At 27.1% G+C, this 22,842-nt stretch overlaps 3 protein-coding genes across 11 annotated transcripts; 2 read left to right on the top strand and 1 right to left on the bottom strand.

Annotated features, from left to right (window-relative positions):
* Positions 1-502: 502 nt before the first annotated feature.
* On the bottom strand, positions 503-5,922 carry LOC114132066 (dolichyl-diphosphooligosaccharide--protein glycosyltransferase subunit STT3A). Its single transcript, XM_027997450.2, has 13 exons — positions 5,616-5,922; positions 4,274-4,388; positions 4,040-4,207; positions 3,686-3,937; positions 3,497-3,603; positions 2,934-3,125; positions 2,717-2,870; positions 2,414-2,652; positions 2,180-2,350; positions 1,918-2,106; positions 1,638-1,857; positions 1,378-1,566; positions 503-970 (listed from the first exon to the last, which is right to left on the bottom strand). The coding sequence occupies exons 2-13, from the start codon at positions 4,374-4,376 to the stop codon at positions 786-788; spliced, it is 2,169 nt and encodes a 722-aa protein (XP_027853251.1). The 5' UTR covers positions 4,377-4,388; positions 5,616-5,922; the 3' UTR covers positions 503-785.
* Positions 5,923-7,482: 1,560 nt separating this feature from the next.
* Positions 7,483-8,317, top strand: LOC114132069 (uncharacterized). The gene is made up of 2 exons (XM_027997455.2): positions 7,483-8,023; positions 8,149-8,317. The coding sequence occupies exons 1-2, from the start codon at positions 7,628-7,630 to the stop codon at positions 8,260-8,262; spliced, it is 510 nt and encodes a 169-aa protein (XP_027853256.2). The 5' UTR covers positions 7,483-7,627; the 3' UTR covers positions 8,263-8,317.
* Positions 8,318-11,006: 2,689 nt separating this feature from the next.
* On the top strand, positions 11,007-22,449 carry LOC114132079 (traf2 and NCK-interacting protein kinase). 9 transcript variants are annotated; one of them, XM_050205082.1, is made up of 22 exons: positions 11,007-11,529; positions 11,655-11,720; positions 13,197-13,253; positions 13,393-13,437; positions 13,507-13,939; positions 14,009-14,140; positions 14,219-14,377; positions 14,438-14,686; positions 14,752-14,858; positions 14,936-15,177; positions 15,237-15,277; positions 15,531-15,643; positions 17,575-18,141; positions 19,556-19,651; positions 19,725-19,781; positions 20,132-20,369; positions 20,441-20,652; positions 20,751-20,918; positions 20,984-21,133; positions 21,201-21,311; positions 21,378-21,566; positions 21,746-22,449. In XM_050205082.1, exons 1-22 carry the CDS (start codon positions 11,455-11,457, stop codon positions 21,827-21,829), a joined length of 3,591 nt encoding a protein of 1,196 aa, XP_050061039.1. In that variant the 5' UTR covers positions 11,007-11,454; the 3' UTR covers positions 21,830-22,449. The 9 variants fall into 9 exon arrangements, with proteins under 9 accessions (XP_050061039.1, XP_027853267.1, XP_050061040.1 ...); XM_027997466.2 differs by having other exon boundaries at positions 14,912-15,177; XM_050205083.1 differs by having other exon boundaries at positions 11,008-11,529; positions 14,990-15,177.
* Positions 22,450-22,842: the final 393 nt, after the last annotated feature.

Raw genomic sequence — 22,842 nt, 5'->3', positions numbered from 1 at the left:
ACACATCATTTATAATTCACAAGCTTCATCTATGTTTTTGTCACCTGTATATTTTCAAGCATATTATCAAAGCCCATTACCTAGTCTTTAAACATCAAATTTCTTAAATCCATTATATTTATGTGATATCGGTAACATACAATTTATTAATTATTAAAATCTCTTTGATCTAATACCAACATTATATTTTGTTATTTTGTACAAACAAAATATATTTTATAATGAAATAATTATATAATGGCAACCAAATTTTGTTTAGATGAAAATGTATTTATTCGTGGAATAATTATTAATTAAGAAAAATATTATTAAAAGCGATAATTAATTTTTAGTTTTTGTCTGAAACTCAGAGCATTCCAACCAAAAATCATAATATCAAACTGTTTATTTTATTAACTAAAAACAATATTATATTTTTGAAAATTGCCCAAAAAAATAAAATATTTCATATCAAATGAAATGCACGTTTTATTATATTGTAGGTATAAAAATGAATAAATAATAATAATAATAATAATAAATATAATTATTGGAATAGAAAATATATTATTTATTACTTAAGAAAAAAGAATTGCACATTCCAATAAATGTATAATGTATTTTGTAAATTTCAAGCACATAAATTGAGCAATTGAAATACACATAAAAAAAAAAAAAAAAAAAAATAGATGAACAAACAAAATATTGTATAACCAAAATATTCTTAAAAAATTGTAAAAAGAACACAAAGTTTATAAATTAAAATTAAAATTATTTGTTCGTATAATTGTTTCGTATAAAGGTTATCATTGTTCATAGTAAGTTGATACTTTGTTTGGCTTCATTTTACCTCCTCGATTATCGTAGTCCTTTACCCTGTATATACGGACAAGCCAATGTTCAGTCGTATATGCTTCATCAACTACATGTAGTGTTACATTTTTTACGCCAATCTCTGCATTACGAACACGATCATAACCAGCTGGCTTACCTATAATAATAATAAAAAATATTATAAATTATTAAGTAGTTAGAGAGGAGAGTACATATTTAATATGTACTGTCGTATAATGAATTAAACAAAGACAAAAAAAAAAAATTCATAAGGAATGAAAGATCTTGGATATTACAATTGGAATTTGTATTATCTTTTCAGAATAAGTAGGATTACAGGTATTTTTAATTTTAATTAATTTTTGCGTAATTATCCTTCCAATATTTTATATAGTATGATATATTCTTGGAAAGTTGGAAATATAACAATGAATTCTCATAATTAAAAAATTAACTTTCTAGGTTTATTTTTTCAGCTTATTGTCTATTAATGTAAAATATAAATTTCCTTAAAAATATATTTTTTTAACACTTATATTAAAATTATTGAAAATATTTGATTACCTCCTTCAGAAAAAACTTGACCGAATCTATAGTAACACATTTTATACATCAACGAGTTCTTCAATTTCTTTGAACCTTCTTTATCCACACGAAATTCTCCACTTGGTGAATAATAATCAGATTCTTTAATATGTCTACCCTTTTCAGTTGAACCTCCAATACGCACCATCCATAAAAATTTGTTTATATCTATGAAAAAAAAAATATACAAATAAATTAAACTTTAGAAATAAAATTACAAATAGAATATTAATATTTACCATCTGATGAATAACCAACAACACCACCGAAAATTACTAATACATAATCAACATCAAGTTCTCTCATTATCTCATAAGCTTCATCTTCGCCAGATGACATGGCTTGTCCAACTCTAGAAATATGAGTATTATTCCATGTGTTATTATCCACTAAAATTGTTCTATTAGCCATAGCTGTAATTTGATAACCATAGTCCCACCATGACATTACTCGAGCATCCTTAAAGTAAAGAATAAATAATTTAAAAAATGTAAAACCATAAACGTGTTTTTTAATTACTTCGGCAGTATTCATACGAAGCCAGTAATATGCTTCTCTAAAATCATCAAAAATAACTTGAGAACCATCATGTGAGCGAGCTGACAATACAATACTTGGTGAACTATATGCTTCAGAAGTAACCCATGTACAATGAAATACATAAGAAATCAGCATAAATGTTAACATTGTTACAAATGCAGTAGCAATCTAAATTTTATTAATAAAAATGAATTATTTAATAGGTAGTTAGTATAATATGGTATTTTGACAATCAACTTACTTCGCTTTTCATTGATTTGCTAGTTTCATTTTTCTTTAATTTTTTTTCAGGTACTTTGGATGAACTCTCAAGGTATTGTGTCATGTAAGTTGATAACATAGATGAAGCGCCAATACCAGATAAAATACACATTACTGGTGCAAGAACTAACATTAAACGTACCATTACACCCTAAAATAATTTCAAAATGTTTTAAACTAAATCTAAAACAAAAATAAATTGAAATATACTAACAGCAAAGTAAATACTGGTAACTCCATAAAGTATCACAAAAATATTAGCATCTGTAAGTTTTGAAAAACAAAAATATAATCCAACAGGAAACAGGAACACCTGTATATGCAAATCAAAATAAAACGAAGACCAAGATGTAGGTTGATGTTCAGAAACAGATGCAATGATCGGTATATGGTTTTTAGCATAAGATGGATCCAATAATGTATAGAAACGACCAGTCCATGGAGCAATTTTACCTTTAAGATTTATGATATTAAGAAATTGGACAAACATATTTTAAATTATATTTATAGTTCTTACCAGTTATTGTAAGTAAAGTGCCAAAAGCAATTACAACACCTCCAATTAAATATATAATAAACTGGAGTAATGTCTGAAAATCATCACCAACAATTTTTGTTCGCATGTAATTAATCCCACCGAGTATTTGACACAAACCAAATACACCTAAAGCCTTCATAAATAAAAAAAAGTAGTATTAATTTTTTTTTTTTTAAATAATAAATATTAATCATACCATCATATGTTCAGAAGTTTGGACTGGTTGGAACCCAACAAATGATATTTGCATTGACAATATGGTACCAATACAGTAAACAGTGCTGTATGCTACATAAATTCTGTGCGAAAATCGTCCAGTTACCATCAAAACAAACACATGCATGGGTATTAAATTTATTAAAAACACATATCCACCCCAAGATGATACCTAAAAAATAAAAACCATTTTTATTAAAAAAATAAAATAAAAAAAAGCAATCAGACATTTTTAAGCTCCTTACACAGAATAATCAAAACTTGTAAACTATATTAAATAAATTTGTATACTTAATAATTAACATAGGCGAAACTACGGGCTAGGCCAGTCAGGCCATATTGGCTGAATATCATAGTATCATACTGACTTAGTAGTTAGTAAAATTTAAAATTTAAATTAAAAATGTAAATTTTTTTTCATATTTATCACTTGGCCTGTCCTAATAAAATTGTCTAGTTTCGCTTATGATAATTAATATGTATTATTACATATTATAGTTTATACATTTAAACTATTTTTTAGAATTAAAATGCTAATCTTACCATGTAAAAATATGCAAGTGCAGTAAATGCAGACCACAGTATACTACCCGTTTTCACAGATTTTATCCAAGCGTAATAAGTCAAAAGCATACAAAAAATAGCAATGGCTGAAAACAAATACATTTATCATATTTTAACCTTTATTATTTTAACACATTTTAATTATAACATAAAATGGTTATAATTTACCTTCATTATCATAAGATCCAGCAACTGAACGAGATATGTATCCAGGAACAATTGCTATCATGGCAGCTGCAATAAGTCCAGCTCGGGTATCTTTTAACTCTTTGGTTAAAAGGAATGTAATTATAGTAGTAAAACTAGAAAACAAAGGTGCTAAAAATACACAAATGTTTCGAATTTCTAAAGTTAAATTGATAAAATGAAGAGTGTTGTATATGACAGTTGATGTTATCATTAAACCAGGGTAAATTGTACCTAAAAATGAGATACAATTACAATTTTGTTATTCATTATCAATAATGTTTCAAATGTTTTTATATAATATATTATTATATACATTTATTCCTTAAAAATTACCTCCAATTATTCTACCAAGTGGATACCAAGCTCGATCATCAAACCAATTATGAAACTTATAAAATCCTTCTTCTGCAAGATATTGTGTTGTACGATAGTTGAAGTAAGGATCAAATTCATGAATAACACTTTCAAATCGAAGTACAGAAAAAAGTCTAGTCGCAAATGCTGAAAACATTTTTATTGCATTAAATTATTAAAAAGTAAAATAAAATAATTTAATAGTATACTCACATAGTACTGCTGCAGTAGTTAAGATAGTCATTTTTAAAAAAGATTCTTGTTTTTCGCTGGACATGCCAAGCACCAATGGCTTATATAACACGTTAGAACTCATTGTAATTGGAATCTATAAGAAAAAATGTTGATATTTATTTCATTTAAGTATTAGATTCAAAACAGAGTACCTAGGGTACAATTTTATTTTTAGATACTATAAGTGATTATTTTTTTTGTTGGTAAAGTATTTATCTATTATATAAATTATAAGTATTCATATCATGGTATATAAAATAATGGACAATTTTCACAATAATCTACAATTTATAATACTTTCATTATTTAAAAACAACAATTAAATACCTATATTTAATTGAAAAAAAAATAGTTAGGTAAGTATTATAAACCACATATAGTCATGGTGGCCAGACGTACTCTAATGAAAATCTTAGTGTCCTTGACAATACTATTATGTAAAACAGAGTTTTACTCTTTTACTTTTTTTTGAAAATATTATGGACCAATATATATATATGGATTTATATAATTTGGTTATTAATTTATATTTTATGGTTCAACCTAATGAATTCTGATTAGTTGGTAGCATGCTAAAATAATTTAAATATTTATACTTTAGTTTATTTTAAATTACTTAAATTTCAAAGTAGGTATTTTCTTCATAAAGACTTAAGACACGCTCAAAATGAGTTGTCATTATTTTCAAATGGGTAATTAGTTTTTATAGTTGATAATAATAAATAAATAAATAAAAATACAGTAATTAAATGAAAAAAAAAACTATTTTTATAAGAGATTACCTAAAGGCTACTGGCTATGCATGGGCAAAATGGACAGAATAGTATACACATTGGGCAATTACTTCTGAGGAGGAGCTTAAAATATACTTTAAAACTGTACTTTTTTTTTAAATTATTTTATCTGGTTAAAATATATATATATATACTACAATGTACTCATGAAATACTTTTATAGTTTTATGTTTGAAGTATTTTAAATAAGAACCAACTCAAAAATCAAAAAATATAATCCAGTAAATAATTACAGTAATAATATTAAAATACTTGATACTTTGATATTTTATTTCTTTGAATTGTCTTTAAAACTATATATAAATGAAACTAAAACAGAATATGACATATATATAACATTAAACGGCCAATACTAACTATTAATCTCGAAAATGTTAACTATGACATAGGTATACCTTAAGTAAACACAAGACTATAAACAAACAATAATATTGCATCCGAAGATAGTAGTCGGTTGAATATTACACTTCGTTCTGACCAAAATCAAGCACTTATCCCTAAACTATTACAAAAAACAAGTTACTTACGTTTACGATGCCTTGGTTAAATATTCGGCCCGGCGTTTTACTACCAGCAATCAGGACTTAATAATTGTAATATTAATAATATTATTATAACTCTATCGGCAGGAATGTTGAGTACATCTTGACGTGGTACATAAACTTATGACATAGAACAATTTATTATTTATCGATATCCCCGCGCAAGATACTAACGGACATCTTCTTTAAAATTCGAAGTCACAGTTCGAATAGACTACAAACTTACGCTACAATTTATTATTATTATTATTACTATTATTATTGGAGAAGTCACGGGTGTTAGTATGAGACCGACAGAATATAGGTATACGTTCCGCAAGCAATATTTGATAAGAAAATGCAGGGGTTCCAAAATCCATTGCGGTTTGTTTAACAACAACCATGGTTCTTTTTTACCGTAGTATTAACCTAGTTTACAGTTGTTACTGCCACCGATGATGTGTCGTGTATAAATTAATGTATATCATATTATACCTATCGAGTTCTTTTTCTAATTATTGCCGATTGGGCCTGGGCGATGGGCGTTGCAATATGCAAATCGTAAATTACGATTCATAATCATGGTATCGTTTTTTGACCATGAACTACCGGGAAAATTCCGGAGTTGAGCCGAAACGCTGAGTACACGTTTTGAATAATGGATTTATAGATATAATGGATTCGACTGTTGACTGTTGAGCAGACTAAACTATCCAAGTACCCGAGTACTAGATTGAAAACACCTGATAATTGATGATATAGCATAGACACTGATAATTATTAAGTGATTCCAGACTTCCAGTCTCTAGAGCTAATACATGACAAAAAAACATTTTTACAACGACAGCTACATTAGATTTATAGATTCTATAAAAAGGTATAAGATACCTAATTTGAACAGGTTTTAAATTTTACGAAAAAAAGCATAATCATTAATTGAAGGATAAAAAATAACCTAGATCGCTTACTGCAGTCTTTTACTTGCAGACTCTTAAAAATACTGAAAATTCCGTCAAAGTCGGTTCAACCGCTACGAAGATTATTCCGAATAAACATAAAATATTTGACAGGAATATTATGCTAATTTACTTCTTATTATAATGTTAACTTATTGAGTAGATACCCAGAACGAATTTTTAACTTTCTGTACATATTTTTACAACAATTAATAGGTAATAAATAATTATATAATTTATATCGTTTTATAACAATATACCTAACATCGTTAAAATAATTTTTTTTATTTTATTTATTATGTATTTATTTTTTATTTGACACAAACAATCTAACAATCTATATAAATGAACACAATAAGTTTGTATGATAAGAGTACAATATAATATAAAAGGTATATGATTTAAATACCCATCAGTGATTTTTGGCTAGTTGATTAATTTAATTTTTTTTCTAGAAGCGGTAGGTACATATTAAAGTTTTGCAAAAGTCCACTGCACCACTTCCTTTTTAACTTGCGATTAGGTTTATCTGGGAGTGTAACGATGGAAAGATCTCTTATGAGGTTAGGATGAGTTTTTAGTCATGACTTCATGAGTCATTTATGGAAGCGTGTATATATTTTTTTTTTTATAGAGATAGACGATTTGTGCTTCCTCTTCTAATATTCGTATACGGAAGTCATTATGTAGATATTAAATAAAATAACTCGCTTTATATCGATGATATAATATTGTATAAATTAGAAAACCAATATTCCTATCGTAAAACTTTAAAAGTTGATATTTTCCTTGAATTATTTTTTTTCTATTACATTTTAGCCTTCATAGCCTTATAAGTATATTTATAATATTCTATATTTTATTAGTAAATAATTGTTGCCATGCAACAATAATTATAATTTATGAAACATAAAATGCATTGTTAAATTTTTAACAAATAATAAATAAATGTAATAATTATCTATTGCAAACTGATTAGCTGTTTGCCTGTACCTACACAATTCAATGCAAATCATAATTTAAAAATTTAAACAACTTTTACAATTGTTCAATAAATTAATAATGATAAATGTAGTTCAATTATTAGTTCTTATTAAAACATTTTATTCTAGTATTGTTAATAGGATATTTGGATATTTAGAGAATATTTTGCACAATGATATTGGTGAAAACATTCGATTAAATGAAAAAAATCAATTTTCGAAAACTGTAATAGAGCCACCAGAAAGAATTCAAATTTATAAAAATGTAACTAATCGAAAAATGCATAATTATGCAAATAACCAAGAGAATAGTTCTGAAATCAACAACAAATTTCGAAAAAAAGAAACATCGCAGAAAAAAATTAATTACAATTTTGGAGACACAGAATCTGTAGCATGTTATAATGATATCGAAACACTAAAAACATCCATAAATAATAGTGGTTTATATCATGGAATATTCTATGAAAATATGGTAAGGTATTATACTTCTAAAATCGTATAAATAAAAAGTTTACCATTCTAATGTTAATTCTTACAATATACAATAATATAAAATGTCTTACATTCTTGATTCTTACAATAATATGTCCTGTTCAGAAATGTAATGAAACAAAAATCAAAGAAGACGAAGAAAAGAAGTTTTTATTTTTTGAATCAATGCGTCGAGATATAATGGGAAGAACTCGACGGTCTCGACCAAAAACATATTAATTAATTATTATAATAATGTATTGTTTATTAATACAACTGTAGAATTATAGTTATAGTTAACTATAGTTAAATTCCAAGTCCTGCAGTAGAATCTCTGTCAAAATAATGTACTTATATAATTGTTTAACAACTAACAAGGATAGGCTAGTGCACGATTATACCATTGTTCAGATATTGTAGTTACAGCTCACAGCTAATGAATAATAAAACTCACTGTATTGTACATATTTTCATATAGGCTGTTATTATTTAGTTGATATTATAGTACAAAACATAGGTTAAATTTTAACACAGTGTCGGATAGGGCTATTTTATGTTACTGAATACTGGGAATTAAATTTAAGGGTCCAAAATTATTTTGCTCGCTATACTCGGAATGGATTTTTAAAACAAGTGTATTTTCTTACTCACAAATTCTTTTATTTCTTTATAAAAGTATTCAGTCATAATTAATTAATACATACATACATTTTTTTTATAGATCACTTAAAGCACCAACCTTATCAATAATATAATTTATTTTTCAATATAATTCATTAACACAATAAATTAAGCTTTCTAAACGATCTTGTGAATTGAACAATTGAATAATTTTTGTAATTGACGGTATTCTCACTTCCTTACCTATTCAATTTTCTTTATAGAGATAGAAATCTAATTTGTAAATTAGTTTCATGTAATTCTGATTCAAAATGAATCGATTTATTTTGTAGTTTTTGACTATTTTTGTATAAATGCTTTTTTAATTTTTTTTTTTTTTATCTTTTTCAGTTTTTTAATTGTAGAATTTTTATATGTTTATTATGCTACTATAATAATAAAAAATTGAATTAATAAGAAACGTAAAAACCCAGAATACGGACTAAATGTTTGTATTGGATTATTATTGTTTTCGTTATCGGCTTCATTATTAAATGTATTAAACGTTTATATTATCGATTTACATAATATAGCCTGCAGAGTGCAGACTGCAGTATCTACCTATACGGCCAGTATGCCTTCAACCATCGATATCGACTATTTAAAAATTTAAGATTAGGGTTGTAATTTGTAATCTCTTGTATGAAGTATGCACCGATCACTTCAGTGGATTCAGTGAGTTCGTTTTCTATGTTAAATTGTTAAATGTTAATTATTCTGTCATACTATAGAGTCAGTTTCACTACTGAAAATCAAAAAAAAATAAACGGTTAATTTATTTTATTTTAAGTAATACGGTAGGTGGAATTAATTTTTGAAGAAAAAAATTGATAATTTTTATTTTTCATTAAAAATATAATAAAATAAGAAACATTTTCAAATTTACTGGAAAAATATATTTAGCAATACTAAAATTATTAAAATCGTCATTTTCTTGGTTACATAGTACATACTAATAATATTTGATTTATTTCTGAAAATTTAAACTTAAAATGCTTAAAGAAAAAATAATTTAATTTATTATTGGAATTTTGGGTTATAGTATGAACTATTTATGAGAAACCTATGAGGTTCAAAATTTAAACTAGTACATGATTTTTAAAAAAGTTTTTCTTAGTTACTTAAAAATAAAATTAGGGTAGTCAAATATTATTATGTTAATTATATGTTAAGTCTGTTAAGAGCTTTTTAAGTACACATTTTGACGACATTAGATACCTATTCAAACGTTTAATAGCAATTTAATCTTCAAAAAGTTAACCTGTCCAAAGGTATCACTCTTTTATTATTCATTTATAAAATAAATTATTTACAATTTCTTTGATTGCATTAATAATATATAATAAATAATTCACATAAAAAAGAATAATTAGACATCAGACATGACGTCATAACTCATCATGTTTGTATGCAAGGACGCATAGGCGCCAGGTTTTGTAAATTCCAATGAGGGCTGAATTTACTGATTATTATCCTTAACTTTTGCCCTTCAAAATAATTTAAATATCTGTGGTTAAAGAGTAGAGACGCAGGAAGTGGACTACTTAGGTCTATATTTTAAACTGTCTCCTCTTAAATTAAACTCAAATCTTAATCTTTTCAATGGGGCTGCGGCCCCCCAGCACCCATGTAGTCGGCGCCTATACGATGGACGTAGTGTTCAATGTCACCACCCTAGGCAATGTAGTATTACACCATTTAAACGCGTATCATAAAGTTGTTTAGGACTTTAGGTAAACACTTAATACGCAAATATCTCGTACCTATTAATTTTTTCACGAAGAACTGAAAAAATACCAAGTTCAACTGTACTAATTAAACTGTAATAATAATTATTTCGAAACTTTTTTCGGCAGACAAAATACTATACAAATAGATATAATTCGTTGTATACCTATACGTATAGATATTAATCGATTATTTTACTAGATGTCTCTTTACTCTTAGTAGATTTACTTTTGTAGTTATATTTTCAACAAAATATTTCATAAAGCATGTGAAGCAAATTTTAAAAACATTATGTCTCTAATTTACTCCTCCGCCGAATACTCAGAGTAGGTACCTGAGAGCTTTTAAATTTTAACTTTAGAGTGTCTACTGTCTAGACTTGTCTTATAATATAACAAAATATTTGGGTGTGGAGGTAATCAAATCAAATACCTATTATCATCGGTTGTTATCAGTTATCACGTATATTATCGAGTCTACAACACGGTTATCAATGACTGTCATTTTGACCAACATCGAAATTCGAAATTCTCTCCGATAACAGCGACACAGTGCCTCCCGTCCAGCAGATGACGTCACCATAATTGAGATCCGTGATTCTGGGAAAGGTGTGGAGTTTCCCCGATTGTTATTGTTTTCGTTATTTTTATTATTTTTTTTTCCTTCAGTTCTCGGTCGTTTTATTATTATTATTTCGACCCTTCGTTGTACGATCGACGCTAAGCAGTATAATATATAATAGTATAGTAATAATAATAATAATAATAATAGTAAGTAATAGTAATAATAATAATACGAGTTACGACGACGATCAGCGCCAGTCAACCCGTCGGCATGTCGCGTGTACCGTTTTAGCACGTCGACAATGACTACCCACTGCGATGCACATCGGCGGACGTCTGACTAACACCGCGTAATAGCCGCGCGTGGAGCGGAGGAGGCCTCACGGGTAGAAATCGTCGTTGACGGACCGCACAGCGCGACCACCGCAGTCGCCGCAGAGTCCGATCTCTCTGATCGAGTCAACAACGGCTGTCCGCACCCATGTTGAACATGGCTCACAACTTGGCACCGAGCGTCAACTGTTCGCTGGACGACATCGATCTCAACGCTCTAAAGGTGAGTCATCGTGCATCTACCCAACGCCCTCGTCCGACCGTCACCAAAAGCCAGCTTTTTGCGACTTGGTGCAACGCAGCTTTTTTTTTTTTTTTTAAATACAAAAAAAATCCGTCTTGTTCCAGGATCCGGCTGGCATATTTGAACTCATCGAAGTTGTTGGCAATGGTACCTATGGACAAGTGTACAAGGTAAGCGGTCTCTATCTTTATTTTGTATTCGTCTATCTCTGTTTTGGTCTGTGGTTTGGTCAGTGTCTACAAGACTGTCTAGTTTCGGTTAAGCTCAAACTTCTTCAATTTTTAACGCGATTCATATATTTCATTTGCTCTATCTCCCCGCCCGGCTATCATCGATGAATATATCTTTAACTATTATTTATATTTTTTTGCAATTGATTTCCTATTACAGTAAGATCTTGATAAGTACGTTGATTGCAATTTCGAGTAAAGGTTTGATTAAGTTTCTGTAATTTTTTTACTGCATAGCATTTATATTGTTAGTTTTTTTCGTTAATTGCCTTGAAGAAGCTATCGTAGACAAAGATGTTCCATTTTGGGTATAATTGGTTGTTGACCCTCCAAAGTCCAACCAATATGTATTAATCCTATCTACTGTTATGACATACCTAAAACTTAATTTTTCTTAGCGAGTTATATCATAGTTTAACCACATAGTTAAATTGTTATTGGTTCATTTTTACTTTAAAACATGTAACACTATTTTTTCAATTATTATCTAAATGTTGTTACTAGTCTTATTGTCCAATTAACAGGGTATTATGGTCTTAAAATGTTTTTGTGTAATATTTTTTATAAATTCAAAATGTAATTTATTCAATAAAGAACTAGGTATTGCACTTGATTGTGTTATGGTATTTCATTTTATTTGCTTAAAAAAGTCAACATTAGAGTTTTATGAACCTTGTTTGAATAAAGGTCATCCTAATAATTCTCTTATTATCACATCAATTATATGAACAGCCTATGTTATTTAATTAAGTCAATCATCACATGTGTTACGCAGTGGTAATTTTAATTTTCAATATACATCATAGTGGTACCTATTTACTTGATGTAAATTGTTTTTAACTCTTAGAAAACAAAATGTTCAATTCAAATAATTAATATTTTAGGTGTAATATAATAAACACAGATTGTAACAAATTATAATAGGTAGTCATAAAAGCTTGTTTATAAAACTTGTTATAAAAGCTATAATACAATTAAGATTTTTATATTTTTGATGTTACACATTAATATAATAAACTAATAGAGTTAATTTTTGTTTTATTTCATTTAATACAATTTTACATATGCTAAATTTAGAAGTATAACCCCTATATCCTTTATATTTATTAAAGATATTTAAGATAAATGTTATGCATAATTTCATTTTATTTATTACTAGTAGGTATTATTGCCTGTATAATTATTAAATATTACCAATAACTGTTACTTTTACATATCTTAATTAGTATTAAAACTATTTAAATACTATAAAAATAATAATAATTAAGGAATAATTAATTTTAACAAAATTATTTATTATATAGTTGAAACAGATTTTAAAAGATCATCAAAGATTAGTAATTTAGAATTTATGTTAAATTTGGAAATTAAATAAAGCAGTACTTCTTAATTTTACATTTTAAATTATTTTTATAGGGACGACATACCAAAACTGGACAATTGGCAGCAATTAAAGTTATGGATGTTACTGAAGTATGTATATTGTATTTATGCATATCCATTTTAGTGTTTCAAATAAAAAAAACACTTGTATTTTTTTTTTTAAATTAACTATGGTATTTTAGGATGTATGTATTTTAAATTTGTTATCTTGTTTTCTTTTTTTTCAAAGGAAGAAGAGGAAGAAATTAAATTGGAGATCAATGTTCTGAAAAAAGTAATTTCTTATTTAAATAAATTGTATAATAAAAAAACTGTTTAACTTATAATGGTTTATATTTTATAGTATTCCAATCATCGTAATATTGCTACATATTATGGTGCATTTATTAAAAAAAGTCCACCAGGCAAAGATGATCAATTATGGCTTGTAATGGAATACTGCGGGGCTGGATCTGTCACTGATTTGGTTAAATCAACCAAAGGGCAGTCACTCAAGGAAGAATGGATTGCTTACATATGCCGGGAAATATTACGTGGTCTTAGCTATTTGCATTCAAATAAAGTCATACATCGTGACATTAAAGGTCAAAATGTTTTGTTGACCGATAATGCTGAAGTGAAGCTTGTTGATTTTGGTGTCAGTGCACAGTTAGATCGTACAATTGGACGACGTAATACTTTTATTGGTACTCCATACTGGATGGCCCCAGAAGTTATTGCCTGTGAAGAAAATCCTGATGCTACATATGATAATAGAAGTGATCTGTGGAGTTTAGGTAGGAAAATTAAAACGAACATTATAATTTTCAATAATGTATGATATGTTATAAACTGTTTTTTTTTAGGCATTACTGCATTAGAAATGGCTGAATCCCAACCACCTTTGTGTGATCTTCATCCAATGAGAGCTTTATTCTTAATCCCACGAAACTCTCCACCCAGATTGAAGTCAAAAAAATGGGCTAAAAAGTTTCATGGTGAGTTTATTTTTCAGAAAATAATTTATAATTTGAGTTGAATTAAAATAATAATGTTATGGTATTTATTATATATAGGGTTCATAGAAACAGTTCTGGTTAAAGATTATCATCAGAGGCCATATACAGATCAGCTTTTGAAACACCCATATATTAGGGATCAACCAACAGAGAGACAAGTTCGTATTCAACTTAAAGATCATATCGATAGGTGTAAAAAACGAAAGCAAGAAAAATGTAAGTATTTTAAATTATATTTTGAAATAATATATAAATTCATAAAACATTGATTTTTAGCTGAAAGAGAAGATTATCGCTATAGTGGTTCAGAAAATGAAGAAGACGACGACCATAATATTGCAGGCGAACAACATTCATCTATCATTCAAGCTCCTGGTGATAATACATTGAGGAGAAATTTCCAACAAATTCAAGAGGGGCGAACCTTAACTCCTCATGGTAAAGATAAACATGGTAAAGAAAGAGAAGAAATACCAGAACCAGGTCCTCCTGCTCGTCCACCTATAATACCTCACAGACTAATTGGTATAATATTTAACCTATTTTGATTGTTCTCTTATTTTATTTATATGTTTAATTAGTTGTTCCAGATCCTCATCCCCCTTCTAGACCTCTTCCGCCACCACCACGTGATGATAGACATTTCCATCCACAACAGCAACAACCACAGCGAAATTCAAATGTATTCCAACCAATGGTAAGGTTATTTTAATAAATAGTTTAAGTTTAACTAGAGCGCAAAAAATATAGGTCTTTGATGTCTTGGCTGCTCAGTTAAATGAAATAGGTGGTTCATCAGCAAGACAGACAGATGTTTCTGTGTCACAGGTACACCAAAATGGAGGGGCCAAAGTGATACCACAAGGAATAATTGAGTCCGATTCTTCTGATGAAGATGAAGATGATGATGATGACGAAGAAGATGACACAGCTCATAGACATGATGCTCGCCGTGCTCCACCTAGAAGAAAGCCAAATGACGGAACATTACTTGCTAGTGATCCACCTAAACCACTGTAAGTTGTATATAAAAATTAAATAAATATAGCGTTAATTATTTTATTTTACTTTTTAGACCTGCTGATATAAATCCTAATGGACTTGTACATTTAGAAGGTATTGTATTTTTTATTATATAGTTTATTTTCTAAAATGATGTATTATCATCATTTAGTTAATTTCTTAAATTATCAAAGAGATTAACTAATGAATGTTATCATTGTTATAACTTATAATTATTCAATTCTAATTACTACTTAATAGTATTGTTATATAATAATATACATTTTCAAATATAATTCAGTCACTGAATTGTTTTAGACAAATTGAGTTATAAGATATTATTAAGCGATTTTGTTTTAATATTTAGGATCATCATCAAGTTCTAGTACTGTTATGGGACCAGGTGGCGCGCCTAATCGTCCTCTCCCGCCCACTCCTGATGAAGAAGAAAGTGGAGACAGAACATTGGTATTAAGAAGGGTAAGTGTTTTAATTTGCTTTATAGGCTAATGCACACCACATCACACTTTTCACAAATTGGTAAACATTAAATAGAATAGTGTGCAGTACCGAAAACATTTTGTTTTAGAAAAATATAAGCTTAGAATGGGACATTCTGATATTTTTTTAGCATGAAAAAGAGAAATATGTTGTTTAAATGGTTTTGCCTTAAAGATTCTTTGGGCAGTTATTTTTTATAATATTAAATAATGAGATTTTATATTATTCATTATCTGTTTACTTCATTTCAACTTGTAATTAATATTCTAAAATGTTAAATTTAAATGTAAATATTACTATTAGTTTATATTTTATAAAATGTCCCATTAAAGTGTATTATTTTGTATAAGTTTTTTTATAAGCATATATTACTAGGATCATTTTTTAAAATTTGAAATTAGCTCAGTTGCTTAATTAATTACTAATAGTAATTTGGCTTAAACATTTTTTTTAAAGTATCATTTTATATACTTAGTGTGTATTTTTTGAAAGTAGTAAAAACAATTAGTTTTTTTTTTTTTGGTGGTAGAATTTGATCCATGTAAAAAATGTCTATTTCCCAATTCCCAATTGTAAAATATTATTCTGTTTACTTCAAAATTTTTCTAAAGGTATACAAATGTATTGATCAAACAACTTATAGTAACTTATATAATGCTTATCTAAATTTACTTATCTAATCTTAATAAATTTATAATAATACATTCAAAAGCTGGGTCCACATTTAACACTTAGTAATTCTTTTCAGTTTTAGTTATTTAACATTTGGTTTTGTACCTATTTTATATTTTTAGATTATTACTATTAAATTAATACACTGAGCGATAAAATATATTTGATACATTCTAGTATAAAATATAATATGTATAAAACCATTGATAAATTTAAAACTATCATATTGTCTTTGTCAAATATATAAAGTTTTTTATCAATATATTCAGTCTATAGTCACTCTATACAATTGAATCTTTAAATTTAAAAGTGTGTGGATTCAGCTTAATGGTGTAGGGTTATTGTTATCAACATCTCATTGCATTCTAGATTATTTTACTTTCAATACATTTACAGTATAAATTCATTATTTGTTGGATTATTTGTTATAATGTAACACATTATAAAAGTATGATTTTTTTAATAATTTTTCTTAAAATATTTTAAATTTAACATAAGTAAAAATATATTTTTTTTCTGTTTATTTGTTAAATATTTTTAATATTTATTTGATCGTAAATTTATATAAATGAAAAAAGTATTTCATTTGACTAATAATTTTTTTTTTTTAGTTAGTTACGGAAATCTAAAAAATTGTATGTGTAGTGTTTTTAAGTACATTTTAAATAATACCTCAAATTAGAATTCAGGATTAGTGCACTAAGTTTTTTTATAAATAAAATCTTACTCGACATATTATTCTTGGATTCTTAATGATTTTGTTAATGTTTCTATAACATAAACAAAATATTTATTTTGTTAAAGTAAATTAAAATTTTCCACTAAGATATTTTTGTTTTTCATGACATGTAATTGGATTTTGTTTGGAATTTTTTTTTGAATATTTGCTTAGTTATATTTGCATGGTATTTTTTATTTATGATGTATAAGTAGCTAAGTGTTGTAAAACAATTATTTACATGAGACATTTAATACTCTGTGTTTATTAAAATATCTCTAAGTAAATTCAAAAGAAGTTCCAAAATAATATTTTTTATACATCATTTTAAAATTAAGTTTTAAATGTGATGACATAAAATTGTTTTTATGAGAGGTTAAATAAATTATTATTTGTATTACTTATATTCAAATGAACTGAATAGCTTTTACTGGAGTTCTATTATCAAGATTAGTACTATGGACAATTAGGTTTCTATTATATTATTTTGTTTTAATATTTTAAAAAATTCCTACACCAGTTGCCGCAACAAAAACCAAGTTCAAGTGATGGGAAAGTAGATATTGATGAACAAAAATTGCTGAAGGACTGGGATTTTGCGCGATTTTTTCATAAATCAAATAATATAGCAGAGAAAAATTCTCAACAAAAAGCCAAAGAACAGGTATCGTCGGTACCTAGACGTATGCCACAACATAACCGTAATGGTTCTGAATCATCTGGCCCTTCCAAATTTATACCCAATGTGTTCAGACGAGAGAATACAGACTTTTTTGTACCGTCAGCTCGTCATTCTGCCATGTTTCTTGATGGAAGACGTTCTGATAATCAACAGAGAAGAAGTTCTGATGTTAGTAAAAAATCTTTGGAACGAACTGATTCGTTAAAAAAACCATGGAAACCAACTAGGCCAAGGCGAGAAAGAACTGATGGTGATATAGTATTGCAAACCAACCGTCAAAGATTTATCAGACCATTGTTAGAAAACAGACGTTTAGATAATGATCCCAGGTTTTCACGAGGAAGTACTAATAGTAACAAGAAGAGTAATGGTCAAGATAATGGATTTACCAATGAAACTAATCAGGTTAGAGATAGAAAAGTAAAGGTTTATATTTCATGCCATGTGTTTTAATTTAATACGCGTTGTCGCTAATAATACACATATCAGGTGTCTCAATCACTACTACGGATATTAGGTACTTAGTGTATAGACACCTCATATATACATATATATATATATATATATAGGATGATAAGGTTTATGTCATTTATTAATTTCATTGATATCACTGTTGATCATCATGTCCAAAGAGTCTAATAACATGTTAGATGATTTTTAATCTTGTACATTAAGGTGTTATGACTGGTGAGTGGTCAGTGGTATTTGTGAAAATTGCATGACTTTAAACCAATTTATCCTGGTCAATATTTTCGGTACAAACATATACTAACTGACTGTTAGTGGTGTGCTTCGATATAATTTTTAAAAATGAGATCTAACTTAATATTCATTGTTGTAAAATGTTTCAATGTTTGATTTTATGTTTGAAAAATATTAATTATCATTTGTTTATTTGATATTATAAGAATTAGTCAAATATTAAATGTTTAAAATCAAAATTTAGTTTTTAAATATATTTATACTAGTTAGAAAACTTCAACTTACAAAATACGAAAATTTATAAATTAATTATTCATGTTTTTTTTTTGTTAAATATTCGATAACATCTATAATTTTGAATTTTCTGTGAGTATTAAATTTTGTTATTTATTTCATTGGTAATAAGTGATGTAAGTTAATTCATAATATATTTTTTGACTAAGATCGATTTCAAAACAATTAAATTTGACTTAATGTTTATATCATTGCACATCTCTAAATAATTTTCTGAAAGTAAGAAAACAATTTGCACTTAAAAACCAATACCTATCGTGTATTTATTTTGGAATATGCAAGAATAAATTTGGAATTGGTTTTTTCCCATAATCTTGGTATAAAATTTTGAACATATATTAAAAAAATAAAAGTTTGAATGGTGTATGCTATATTTAATATAAAAATGCGTTCATGTTGTCTGCATGTAATGAAATTTTGTGTTTGTGTTGCATGATTTGTGTACAAATTAGCATCTTGTAAATAGGCACATAGGTTTATATTGCTGATAGTTATAAAATAAAACGTATAAAATTAAACAACGAAAAAAGAAGATTAATAATGGAAAAACAGGTTCATATTGATATTTATAAATGACTTATATTTATACATTAGAGTAAATGAAGTAAGTATGTAAAGATATGTATGTTTTAATTGTTGGCATAAGTGATAATATTTTATGGGAATAACTAGCTCATACTAGTTGAGCATAATAAATGCTAAAAATTGTTCACTACTAATACACGCTAAATAACCAAACTAATGCAAAATTATAAAAATGTTTGTTTTAATTAATTAAATTAATGTATATAGAATTAATATGATAAAACATTTGAACTTGTAGAATCGCGATGAACGTCGTAGTGATTTCCATAGACATGATATATCGGGTGGATCAAGTTCTAGAACAAGTTCAGTTCTTCCAGATTTACTTTCTCAGGTTTTGTTGTTGAATAAATATAATACGTGTATTATATGTATTTTTAACATTGTTTCTTTATTTTATTTTCTAGGCTTCATCTAGTCCTGGTACACCAAGTCAAAGACTAGATAAAAGCAATAGTGAAGAGGTAAATAATCAAATTATTATAATACATGTCTATACATTGTCAATTTATTTTAAATATTGAGATTTAATTATTTTAACTGTGTAATTAGTATTGTTTTAAAATAATAACTAATCTTATATGATTTTGTTTTATGTCCATTAACATCATTAACTCAAATATCATGTCTACATTTGTTAAAAGTAAGTGTAATTAAACTTAATGATTTTTTTATCAACAGCTATTAACGTGTATGTAAAATGTAAATATAATACTTACAAAAGTGGCTGTTGGTATTAGAAGATACTTAATTTATTATTTATTATTTGTTAATTTATGTAAAATTGCTGAAGGTTAATTTTTTTATGTTTCAGTACCAAAATGCAATATCTAAAACTTATTCCTTAATACAGAAACAACGTTCATTCCTTACATTTGGTTTTGGAGCTGGCGGTACTGGTACTAGTACAAGTTCACAAGGGCCTGGTCGCCGTGAGTCACACGTTAACGTTAATGTTACACCAACTGTTCATGATTTAGCATCTGAAACACCTGAAATACGTAAATACAAAAAACGTTTCAATTCTGAAATCCTTTGTGCAGCATTATGGGGTTAGTAGATTTATCTCTGTACATTTATAATATATTGTTTTGCAAATACTTTACAAAGTTGTTATTTCTAGGAGTGAACTTGTTAATTGGCACGGAAACTGGACTTATGTTGTTAGACAGAAGTGGTCAAGGTAAAGTGTACCAACTTATTTCTAGGAGACGATTCCAACAAATGGAAGTACTGGAAGGCCAAAATATTTTAGTAACTGTTTCTGGCAAGAAGAATCGTGTTAGAGTTTATTATTTATCTTGGCTAAAATCTAAAATTCTTAGAACAGACGGAGTGAGTTTTTTGTGGCATATCCATAATAATTACAGTGTTACTGTTTTGTTCCATATAAGTAAATTTATAACTAACACTTTTTTTTGTTATGCATACAGCAAGTAGAACGTAGGAATGGTTGGATAAATGTTGGTGATTTACAAGGTGCTGTACACTTTTGCATTGTAAAGTATGAACGAATAAAATTCTTAGTGATAGCACTCAAAGACAGCATTGAGATTTATGCATGGGCTCCTAAACCGTATCATAAATTTATGGCTTTCAAGGTATAATATTGCTGTCACTTGTATTGATTTTTACATTTTGATAATTCTATAAAACTTAAATTTAGTCCTTTGGAGACCTTGTTCATCGACCCCTTCTAGTAGATTTAACAATTGAAGAAGGGGCACGACTTAAAGTTATCTATGGTTCAGCTGATGGATTCCATGCTGTAGATCTTGACTCAGCCTCGGTGTATGATGTATACTTACCTAAACATGTAAGTGTTTTACTCAAATTTTATAAATCATGAGTTTTATTAATGTTTTTATTGTTACAAATACTAGACTCAGGGAGCTATTGCACCTCATTGTATTGTTGTGTTACCAAACTCTAATGGGTTACAATTGCTGTTATGTTTTGATAATGAAGGTGTCTATGTAAATACTTATGGAAAGGTAATTATCTAATGTTTATTATATTTGTTCAATTTAATTTTTTGTTAAAACTATTGAAATGTATAGACGTCAAAGAATATATTATTACAATGGGGTGAAATGCCTACATCGGTTGCATATATTGGAACTGGCCAAATAATGGGTTGGGGTAATAAAGCAATTGAAATACGAAGTGTAGAAACTGGTCATTTAGATGGTGTATTCATGCATAAAAAAGCACAGAGGTTGAAGTTTCTTTGTGAACGAAATGATAAGGTATGTTAATTTTGTCAATTTTTAAATAAACCTGTATTAATTTATTATATTTTTTCATACTTAACTGTTATGATTTCAATATTTTATTAGGTTCTCATTTAATAATCACTGTTTAAATAATATATTTAATACTTAGATGATTCTATAATTTTCAAACTAATATCTAAAAACTTTTTCAGGTATTCTTTTCGTCAGCTAAAGGTGGTTCATGTTGTCAGATATATTTCATGACCCTGAACAAACCTGGTATGGCCAATTGGTAAATTAATTATAATCAGAGTAATATAAATTTGTAATTAATGATAAAACATAATAATTAACATTAATGGCTAATATGTACATTTAAACGGACCAAGCTATCTGGAGACCACCTAAAATGTAACAGCTTACAATTTATTACCAAGTTATATTATGTATACAAATTTATATCTATATATAATTTTATTAGATTATATGTTTATACATGTAATATTATTGCTTCAAAACAAAAAGACTTGATTACCAAGTGTGGTATAATATTATATAGAAAAATATTAATCCTCGACACTAATGTATTTTTAATACTTTCATGTAGTTTTTTACCTTTTATTAATGTGCTTGTGCACTATAAGATTTATTATTATTATTATTTTTTTTTATCAAAACACTAGAGGCCATTTTACACATTTAATATTGTTTCCTATGATGCCCTGTGTACTCAAATGGATTTGAGCTGTGAAGCAGAAATTTATGAACAAATCTATAATAATATACAAAACAATTGTCACTTAGAAAACATTAATATGTATATTCTTTGTGTTTTGAAAGCTCACATTTATTATTTTATGTTAACTGATAAATTATAATTATTCAATATAAATATATAATTATTTTATACTTTAAATTATTTATTTTAATTTGTTATTAGTTTAAATTGCAAATAAATAATATTATTAGTCCATAATTTTTATATTTATAAAATCAATTAAATTGTTCTTATATATAAATTATAGGACTATGAACAAAATTACTTGTACATTTATATATTTAATATTATTATTATTATTTTTTTTTTACCGAAAAATAATATTAGTAATTTTTCTATGGATTGTTTTAGGATTTTAGTATTTTATATTTTGTTGTACGAAAACAAAGAAATTGCTAATTAAATTAGACAAAATTGTGGTGCTTCATTCTGATCTGCAAAAAAAAAGTAAAACAAATCTTTTGTTGTACTATATATCATTTTTCTTCATCTACTTATGTGTCTACATTTTTTTATTGAATTATAATACGT

Source organism: Aphis gossypii, chromosome 3 (genome assembly GCF_020184175.1).
Source record: "Aphis gossypii isolate Hap1 chromosome 3, ASM2018417v2, whole genome shotgun sequence".
NCBI lineage: Eukaryota > Metazoa > Arthropoda > Insecta > Hemiptera > Aphididae > Aphis > Aphis gossypii.
Note: the sequence above shows the minus strand (reverse complement) of the source record. Positions and strands in the feature narration are given on the sequence as shown.